Source organism: Dryobates pubescens, chromosome 5, assembly GCF_014839835.1.
Source record: "Dryobates pubescens isolate bDryPub1 chromosome 5, bDryPub1.pri, whole genome shotgun sequence".
In the NCBI taxonomy this organism is placed as follows: domain Eukaryota; kingdom Metazoa; phylum Chordata; class Aves; order Piciformes; family Picidae; genus Dryobates; species Dryobates pubescens.
This window is the reverse complement of record NC_071616.1, coordinates 5,106,036-5,116,304: the sequence shown is the minus strand read 5'-3', so window position 1 is coordinate 5,116,304 and position 10,269 is coordinate 5,106,036. Positions and strand designations below refer to the sequence as shown.

The following is a 10,269-nucleotide window of genomic DNA, read 5'->3' as shown; positions in this document are numbered from 1 at the left end:
TGTATATATATATATATATGTGTGTGTTTTTTTCCTGGATGAGTGTGAGGACCCAAACGAATTCTGCAAAGCACGTCTGCTGTTTAAGGTGAAGCAATAGGATGAACCCACAGCTGTTGGGACAGTAGCTCCTCAGCCTGTGCATGTGCTGGTTGCTCCGTGGAAAAGTCCCATCTCCTTTCCTTTTGTACATCTCCTGTCTAAACAATAGTCAATACTGCTTGTTTGGTAAGACTTGTCCCCTCCTGGGCACTGGGAGTTGATAATCTGCATTTCTGGTTGGGGGTTTTTATTTGTGTGTGTTCTGTTTTGGGGTGTGGGTTTGTGTTTGGGTTGGGTTTGTTTTTTTTGGTTTAATAGAACTGAGAGTTTAGAAACAGGAAAAGCCCACAGGCTCTTTGGACTTGGGGTTGGGGTGGGGTTTTTTTTTTGTGTGTTTTGTTTTGTCTGTTGTCTTTCTTTTTTTTTTCTTTTTGTCTTTTTTTTTTTTTTTTTTAAATTTTATCTTTTTTTTTTTTTTATTTTTTTTTTGTGGTTTTTTTTTTTTTATTTTGTTTTGTTTTCCCCTAGCTAAACAAACTGTTCTGCAAATAAGGATTTGAAACCTGCTCTCCTCCCTCGTCCCTGCTCCTCACCCCGAACGAAAAAGAAAACGAACCTATAGTGGCTGTGGAGGCTGCTGCAGGCACACACTGGTGTAAAATATAGAGAGAGTAAATATATTATTTCACTTGGCATGGTGCTGGCAAAGAACCCCCAGCTGGCACTATTCATGTAACATGATCCAAACTTCGCATGTACACACAGAATAAGAAGGATCAATTGGCAAACTCCGGTGCCGCCTGGCACAAGCATCTTCACGCTCTCTCTGGAACCAAAGAACTAAAGAATTCTGCACTTTCCAGAAGAAATCCGGTTTTGCTGTTCTAGAGTTTCGTTATTTCGCTCTTCCTCCTCGCCGCCACCTCCCCTGGCTCCGGCGGAACTCCGCGGCGTTATTTAGTCTCATCGCCCTTGTTACAGTTCACCATGCAGCTCTGGGAAGGGGAGGGGGCTAAGGTGGAGGTGGCAGCATTAGTGTTGTTAGTGGAGTCCATGCCGTTGGAGATGGCTACTGAATTGACCTCAGAGTTTATGGGTTTTGAAAGGTCGATGCCTTGGATGAGGCGGATCAGCTGTTTTACCTTCTCCAAGGAGCTGTGCATCTCCTTCTGTTTTGCAAGGTTGGTGTTCTTCATTTCCATGCATTTCTGCAGCAGAACAGGAAAGCAGGAGTCAGTTCAAGCTTGTGAAGGAAAGAGAATCATAGAATGGTGTGGGTTGGAAGGGACCTCTAAAGGTCAGCTAGTCCAACCCCCGCTGCAGTCAGCAGGGACATCCTCGACTAGATCAGGTTGCCCAGAGCCCTGTTGAGCCTCATCTTGAGTATCTCCATGGTTAGGACCTCAACCACTTTCCTGTTTTTTCCTTCACCTCTCTCAAGGTAAAGAGCTTGTTCCTAACAGCCAATCTAAATCTACTCTTCCCCAGTTTGAAACTATTGCCACTTGTTCTATCACTGCACACCATTTAAGCCTTTGTAAACAGTCCTTCTTGTAGGCCCCCTTCAGGTACTGTAAGGCTGCTATTAGGTCTCCCTGGAGCCTTCTCCAGGCTGAACAACCCCAGCTCCCTCAGCCTGTCTTCACAGCAGAGGTGTTCCAGCCCTTTGAACATTACAGAACAGAATAGAATAGAATAGAACAGAATAGAACAGAATAGAATAGAATAGAATAGAATAGAATAGAATAGAATAGAATAGAATAGAATAGAATAGAATAGACCAGGTTGGAAGAGACCTTTGAGATCATCGAGTCCAACCTATCATCCAACACTATCTAATCAACTCAACCATGGCACCAAGCACCCCATCCAGTCTCTTCCTAAACACCTCTAGTGATGGTGACTCCACCACCTCCCCGGGCAGCACATTCCAATGGCCAATCTCTCTTTCTTTGAAGAACTTCTTCCTAACATCCAGCCTAAACCTCCCCTGGCACAGCTTGAGACTGTGTCCTCTCGTTCTGGTGCTGCTTGCCTCCTCTGGACCTGTTCCATCAGGTCCTTGTCCTTCCTTTATTGAGGGCTCCAAACGGACTATGACGTTCAGGGATCTAAATGCAAGTGCTCAGAAAAATCTGCAGCCAGCAGAAGAAAAGTCTCAGGGCTGTGTTCACAGGAGAATCCCTATTTGCAGGCTGAGAAATGTAATTGCCAGGATGTGGCTGTCACCTGGTACAGCCCCCTTTCTTTTGCAAAGGAACACAGACAGCTCCATCCTTGGGTTCTTTTTAAAGGGAAACTTCCAAGTCTACGTTGTTCTTATTTTTGTCTGTTGGTATTGCACTGCTGAAACGTCTCTAGCTCAGATCTGCAAACTCAGGCATCCCACTGCAGGTGAATGCTGGCATCGGGTGCACACACCTCTAATGGGATACAGCCTTTGCTTTCACACATCCGAGCGGGAACATCATCACTTCCTCCTCTCAGCAAATAAAAGGGCACTTGAGAAGAAAAGGAAGCCCTTCCTTCTTCACTTGAAAACCTTGTGGCCACTTTTCTCTTCGAAGAGGCAGCAACCTAGCAAGCTTGTCAGCTGCGAGTCAGGGAAAGAAACAGGCCCACAAATGATGTTTCAAGGGTGAAAAACTGCTTCTGTCTATACATGGAACTCTCAGAAAGGAGGAGATGGTAGCTGTGTCTGGAACATCCAGGCTCTTAATAAAGGTGGCAGCCTTCCTACAGTTTTTAAACCTTCTATCCACGCTGCTCTCCAGTCACTGTTGATTTCAGTGTTACTGTTTTCACACACAGCTCACATGTGTGCTCGTAAAAGCACCAAAACATTTACATCTACTATGCCTTTCTTGGACAGCTCCAATGGAACTCGAAGCAATGACTTGACCATATAAACCAAACCATTCTCCTTACCTACTGTCAATCCCTCAAATTAAAGGCTTGCACCTGGCTGGGTACCTCACTGAAAATCAGTGTTAGTGCTGCTCAGGTTATGCCCAGCTACTGCTAACCAGAAGATGGACAGTCTCCAGAACTGCTAGCCAGCACCTCTCAACATCTGTTTGCTCACAGTCATTTGATCTGTATTGGTGGCTTTTAGGGGTCTATAAAGGTGGGACACTTACTTGTTCTAATGGGTAAAGACAGGCAGGCAGGAAGGTGCCTCTGTATTTAAACAGTAAAGTCTGCACATCTGTATGCAGCCTTACAGATGCTGCCACACTCAGTGTTTCTCATTCCGTGATACTGACTACGCTGAGGGGCTCAAACTTTACACTTGAAACTCAAGACTTTGATTTAAATATTAAAATGAGAAGAGGGGGCAAATTAATACAGATGCTCTGTTAACTGCAATAAACTACAGGGGAGAGCTACAGCACTGTCTAATTATTACTATGCAGTGGTGTGCACTGTGTCCAGCTGCTGACTGCCCTGGCAACATGTCAAGAGTCTGAGAGTCAGTCAGGAGTAAATGCTTACTTTTGTGTTAGCAAGGTCTGGAAAACACAGCAAGACACAAAGGCCAAACCTTCTTAACCAAGTGAGCCACTGGGGAGCTAGACAATCTACTTCCTACAGATAATAATGCTTTGGGTCATGTTTTTCACCTGCTGAGATTATACATCTGCAATATATGGTCAGCATGGTTCACGTACATGTGACTCAATGTTGCCTGCGCTTACATTCCTGCTCCCCAAAGTCCTAAAAGCAAAGGAATGTGCTCACTCAATCTTCACTAAATTCAGTGGAAGACAGTCCTGTACATGAAGCCACCCTGGTTTGCTCTCTGCATTCTGGCACCAGGACACAGGTGCAGAGGCATTTGGGAGGGCAATACTCACCGTTATAGAATTGCTGAGTTGTTTGACCTTCTGCTCTAGTTGTTCTCTTTCCTGTTTTAAATCCGAACTCCATTTAAGTAGTTTCTGTTTTTCCTCTTCTTTTGCTGCAACAAGAAAACATTAATCAGAAGTATCTAAAATGTTCCTGCCACAACAGTAGAAAGAGGCTCTAAATTGCTTCACATGAAGAGGGGAACTGTGTTTCAAGTCCGTTTCACAACTTGTGCACTTGTATCACCCCCCAAAATTTCACCCTCATACATAAGCATCACAGACACCTCAACAAAACTTTAGACTGCTATTTTCACTTCACTAGTGAATAAGGTTCTTCCCTTTTATTCTCTTTTTGTAAAGGCAGTACCATTCTATCTCATTCCCAAAATAACCCCTTCCATTATTAAAGGTGAACCAAACGTGGTGTTCTCCATGTTCCTACCTGCTTTATATGCAATATATGAATGAACAATTGCTAAAGTTCCTGGCCATGGGATTGCTTCTTCCTTCTTTAGCATCTGAAAGAAAAGTGTTTATAGAGATTTAGCTGGTGCAAAATCTACCTCCAAAGAAAGAAAAAAGGAGAAAAAGTGTGAAGATTTTCTTTTATGGCTGTGATTAGCCTCAGCCCTGTTCACATGAAGCTTCACAGGCCTGTTCTGAGATTTAACAGAGGGAATTATTCACAACTGCATTGTGGCTCCCACAAAGCAGACCTGCTTCTTACAGATGTCAGCATTTCCTCAAATTCCCTCCATAGTCACAAATAAAGTCTGCTAATGAAACTGAACAACTTAAAAGAGGAATGAAAGGATAATATATCTGAATGCAAACTTGCCAGGAGACATAAACATTATTTTGTGGTTCAGACAAACTGCTGACCTTAGTTGTTCTGGGAGAAAAGTTTTCATGGCACAGAGCAGTCTCCACACCATACACTGAAACATCACACTTCCTGGATAGTAAAACAGGAAACTCTCCTATCCCCTCTTCTTATTAGAATCATCTTGATGGAGCAGTCAAAGCCTCTTTATAAGGGTAAGCACCATTGATGTCTTTTAGATCCTTCTTACCAAACTTTCATTGAGAGGAAAGACAGGCATTTTTGGTAAGTGAATCCAAGGTGGGTCTAAGAAGACAGTGAAATCATTCAAGATCTTCCCCAGCCTAATTTTGTGGGAAGCTAGCACAGAAACACCAAGAGGAGGGGTAAGGTGAGAGTAGGCAAAAGCACAAACAGTGAAGTGTTAACACTCCCTCCTCTCTTGTAATGATGGACCAAGTCACTTCAGTTTTGCATGCTCATTCTTCTGAAGAGCCCCACAGTACATCAGGCTGTTTGCTTATGCTGCTACCATCTGGCTAAGCAAAGGTCATGGGGGCAACCAAGCAATATGCTACATAACACAGAATGCTAACAGCTCCAGGCTGCTGATCAGCAGCAATTCCTTGCAACTCCTGGAGTTCCACAGAAAGGTTAGGGACACCACAGTTTACTACTTTGTCTTGTAACCTCAGTGCAATTATAAGCAAACTATTAAATCATCATCTGCCCAGTTGTGTTCTTTCAGAGAGGGATCTGGAAGGACAAACCACCAAACTCTTCGCGTGCCCTCATTATACTGATGTGGGATGGTATTATTAAAGAGATCATTGGAGACAATGATTTGATTTGTATGAGCAAACAGAGGCTTCTATCTGCTCTCTCTATTGAGGTAAGCTTGTGCAAATGTTTCATGTATCTGTCCAGAAGAATACACTAATAACTTCTGAAGAAACAACAAGCTTAAGATGAACAGCAACATTTCTAATGGTCACACAGAACCTTTCCCAAAAGTTTGCCCAGAAAAAGAGGGAAAACACAAAGGCCACAAATAAAGACCCCAAATCTGGGAGCCAGACCCCTAACAGTTTTGCCCTGGCATGCATTCCAGCAGCAGTAATTCCATCAAATTCACACAACCCTAACCACAGGTCAAACAGATTTGCTCAGTGTCAGGCTGTTTTGACCTGAAAAGCAAGCCATGTGATCTGGTTATTTTCTTCAACAGTGAAAAGCCCTCGTGGTGCATTGTATACAACTCTGCTTGCCGAACAATACCTGGTCTTGACATTTGGGACAGATCCACATGCCCTTGGGAATGGTTTTCAGAGGTGGGTCCAGACAGTCCAGGTGATAAACACGTGAACACGTGTCACACATCAGCAGCTGCCCGCTTTTCCTGCACACGCTGCAGAAGTCCTCGTGGATGTCACCCTGTAAAACGGAGGGGAACGGGTGTGGGCGAGAGAGAGAAAAGGCAAACAGTGAACTTTGACCTTTGCCAGCTACATCTTCCTTGTCAGGGAAGTTTACAGCACAAACTATTTCTAAGGGGACTCCGAATGGTCAAGCCCTTTTTGGGTTGTGAAACAGGAAAACCAGGCAGGACATCCGGAACATCTGCCCTCCTAAAGCAGAATGTTACAGCAAACACTTGTCACCACAGCGTCTCTTAACCACCACTACCCCCCTAGCCTGTCTTCTTTAAGATCCCCCCTTCACCCTGCCTAAAGTGATGAGCTACTCACTTTCTTAACCCCTCTCATTTCTGGATGCAAACACAACTCCCCCTCAGGAATGCTGATGAGGCTGTCTCTTGCCAGTAATAGCATGTAAAAAACCCCATTTGAGTGACTTAAAAGAACACTGTCAAATATTTAGGTCACCTTTAAAAATGAAACTGGAAGGCAAAGGGGTTGTGCTTGTAAATGAGGAAGAGCAGGATGAATTATGTTCTGAGACAATTCTCCCTACTACACTTTGTTGCACCAGGAAAGCTATGACTCAAAATTTTCTTGTTCTTGAGAGTCCTTTATGGTTCATCACTAACATAGGCTGAGAGCCAGGATGAATGAACACCAAATGAGATTTTCTAACTAAGGGATTTGTAAGAGGAAAAAAAAATGAGAAGAAAAATTACTGGCAGTGTCTCTCAAAAAAAACCCCACCCAACCTAGGCTTTGTTACTATTGCTTTACCAGAAGAGTGAATTTTTTTCTACAGCCATTAGATTCCCAGAAAGGTAGGTCTTATATTTGTTACTTTTACTTCTCCCTCTCTTTCCTCCTGTTTCTCCCATCCCATGCTTGGAGCAGTGTTTCTATTTGTTCTTCTTTGTTTTCCAGCCAGTTGAACAAGGAGTCATGAAAGAAAGATGTCTCAGCATCCACAGAGCAGAAGGGCCCCCCAGCCCTCTCCTCTCATGCCTGTGGGCTGCTGTCCTGGCAACATCACAGAATCACTTGACATATTCAAGACCTCACCTGGAGTCTAAAACACTGTGGCAGTTTGGGCTGGGTGCCTCTTGCTGCTGCCACACGGGGTGCACCTCTGGTGCCCCGGGTGTCCAGCCCAGTGGGTGGACACAGGAAGCTGTGTATTTCATACCCATTATGTCCTGATCCCTATAAATCCATCTGCAAGGTCTCACACTTCTTCTTTCTTCCCTCGCTGCTCCCATGGGGGAGGCTCCCTATCTGGTAATGCAAGGGGAGTTATCTCAAGGCCTCTTAGGCATGGCTAGGCCTAATGCCAGGAGGAGAAGGGGGAAGGGCAATCTCAGATCTGGCCAGCTGAGATTAGCCTAACAGTGGAGGGGGGTGAAGAAAGAGGTGTACCCTCAGGTAGAGAGAAGGGAAATGCTGAGAGGCTTCTAGGTATGATGTAAGGGACTCTGTATGCTTTGGGATCCTTTTGGTCACTATGCTTGTAGCTTCTGTAAAGCACTCACTGCTTTTCCATTTAAACTTGCCATCACTTCTGCAATCCATTTGTCTGAGTCTCGCTTTTTTTCTGCCCCGGTGGGAGGCAAGAGAGGATCTGCCTTCAAACTGGCACAAACACACACTTACTTCCCACTGACTTTGGTTGAAGTTTCACACACACCCCCCCCTGGATCTGAGAGATCACAACCTCAGCACGTCTGCATTGAGTGAAACTGCGTGCACACACTTGCCCTGCATGAAATACCAACGCGTGCAACGTTTCATGTAGGAAGAGGCTGACCCATCACCTGCCTGAAGAAGTTCTATCAATGTGGAGGGATAGCAGATTTGGCTGTGCACAACATTAAGTTGCCAGGCAAGAAAAATGGTGCTAATCTCTACCATGGATAAAATATTAAACGTATTAGAAGAATGACACACAGGCAATCTGCTCAGGTTTCCAGTTCCCAGCTTTATTGCTGATGAGGCCTTTCTTTGAAGGGAAGGCTATTCTTCTCTTAATTCCCAAGGTTAGCACTGATGTCATGTTTTGTAAAGGATCAGTCTGTAGCGAATTTTCAGTGCCATGTTTTGGCTCTGTAACTGCCAGGGATCGTGGAGAGCTGGGTTATGGCATCGCTTCATTCTTTAACACCAAAGAGTTGTTCAGTGTTAAAGGAAGGATGAAATAAAGGACATTTCATGCCTCTTGTGAAGTGATCTATGGAACCAGGCTGGGAAGAACTTCTTTTCCTCTCTCATGTGTTCTGTGTCTACAAGGAAAAGAATGCAGGCAGAAGATGTCACATAAACTATACCAAAATCCTCTGCCACCTAAGGAAAAATTTAAGAGGAAATTCTCAGGTTTGAGAAGAAAATTCTCCTTCTAAAGAATGACATGTGTCAAGGTGCCTTAGTTGCCACAGACTGCACCCATGGCTCAGGTGCAAATTTACTAGTGTGCTGTTGAAAACCAAACCTGCTTTGTCTAATACCTTGCAGAAAGAGACCTACACAGGAGACACAAGCAGTTGCTTCTAGAGGGAGAGACATTTAGAAATGTAGACTCAGAATCTTCTAAATTAACTGAATGCTTCCAAACCTGAAGTGACACACCTGGGCAGCGAGCAGTGTGGTTGAGTGAGTTGAGACAGCAGCACACATGCACAATATCCACAGTGGTTCACAGCCAATTGCCCCATAAGGAAAAAATGAAGAAAGAGAGAAAAGACAATATGGGGTGGTGGTGGTGGGGAAGCTTCACTCAGTACTACCTGCTGCATTACTTTCTTTTTTCCAGCTTCCATTCCTACTTTCTACCCTGCCATCCTTTCCACTAATCCCATCTTGCTTCATCCTCCCTTCAAAACGTATCCCTGTCCTTCAGAGAATGCCACATCAGGAGAAAGGCAAGAAGGCTGTTCTGGACCACGGTGCCTTATGCCAAGCACATGGTCTGATTTGCAGTTTTCAGAGGCTGGCTAAAGACAAAGATTACTCAAGTGCTAAATACCAAATTCCTGTTCTAAAGCCTACAGGACTCAAATCTCAGCAAATTAATGACAAAATATTTTAAATACTGGCAAAACTGCAGTTTTCTTCTACATCTGTTTGAGGAACTACTCAATAGTTTTAACTGAGACTTCTGCAACAGCCTGTTACTAAGGCATGCCCTGTTTTCAAGTGCCCAAATGCTGGAGGCTGTAACTGCAGACATCATTTTCTGTCCTATCTAGAATAAAGAGGCCTTTCTATATTCACATCATCTGCTGGCAGTGTAGATCCTCTTCAACATGACATGGACTGGCTTCACTGCCAAAAGAAGTGATCCTCCCTGCTCTGAATGCCCAGACACTCATTTCTGTCCCCTGCATGAGCCTGGCACAAGAACATGTGTGTCTATAAAATTAACTGGATTAGGGCATGATCTTGGCTAAGATTAACAGTTTTAAGCTACACCAGTTCCATTATGCAGATCACAACGTGTCCTCAGATATAGCTGTGCTGGAACAACACAGGAGGCCTTTAAGAGATGAGAGAAGACTGCTGGTGACAGGCAGGACAGTTCTTTTCAGTGATGGCACCAGTCAAACCATGGCATGAGCATTTCAGTGTATAGTGTATTGAATGTGCTGGATTAGGACCTGGCTGGAGGGCCGAGCCCAGAAAGTGGTGGTGAATGGTGCCACATCAGCTGGAGGCCAGTCACCAGTGGTGTCCCCCACAGAGCAGTTCTGGGCCCCATCCTGTTCAATATCTTTACTGAGGATCTGGATGAGGGGATTGAGTCAGTCATCAGTAAATTTGCAGATGACACAAAGCTGGGAGCAGGTGTTAGAGGGCAGAAGGGCTCTGCAGAGGGACCTCAACAGGCTGGACAGATGGGCAGAGTCCAACAGGATGGCATTCAACAAGTCCAAGTGCCAGGTGCTGCACTTTGGCTGCAACAACCCCATGCAGAGCTACAGGCTGGGGTCAGAGTGGCTGAAGAGCAGCCAGACATAAAAGGGACCTGGTGGTACTGGTTGACAGCTGCCTAAACATGAGCCAGCAGTGTGCCCAGGTGGCCAAGAAGGCCAATGGCATCCTGGCCTGCATTAGGAATAGTGTGGCCAGCAGGAGCAGGGAA

At 44.8% G+C, this 10,269-nt stretch overlaps 1 protein-coding gene across 9 annotated transcripts in view; it reads right to left on the bottom strand.

Moving 5' to 3' along the window:
- Positions 1-562: 562 nt before the first annotated feature.
- PHF21A (PHD finger protein 21A) overlaps positions 563-10,269 on the bottom strand; it is a 149,005-nt gene continuing 139,298 nt past the window's right edge. For all 9 annotated transcript variants that reach the window (XM_054161474.1, XM_054161477.1, XM_054161481.1 and 6 more), the window contains exons 15-18: positions 5,995-6,150; positions 4,336-4,411; positions 3,900-4,003; positions 563-1,250 (exon numbers count right to left, since the gene is read on the bottom strand). In XM_054161474.1, coding sequence (XP_054017449.1) covers positions 996-1,250; positions 3,900-4,003; positions 4,336-4,411; positions 5,995-6,150 — 591 coding nt within the window. In that variant the 3' untranslated portion in view covers positions 563-995. The remainder of the gene's footprint in view (positions 1,251-3,899; positions 4,004-4,335; positions 4,412-5,994; positions 6,151-10,269) is intronic.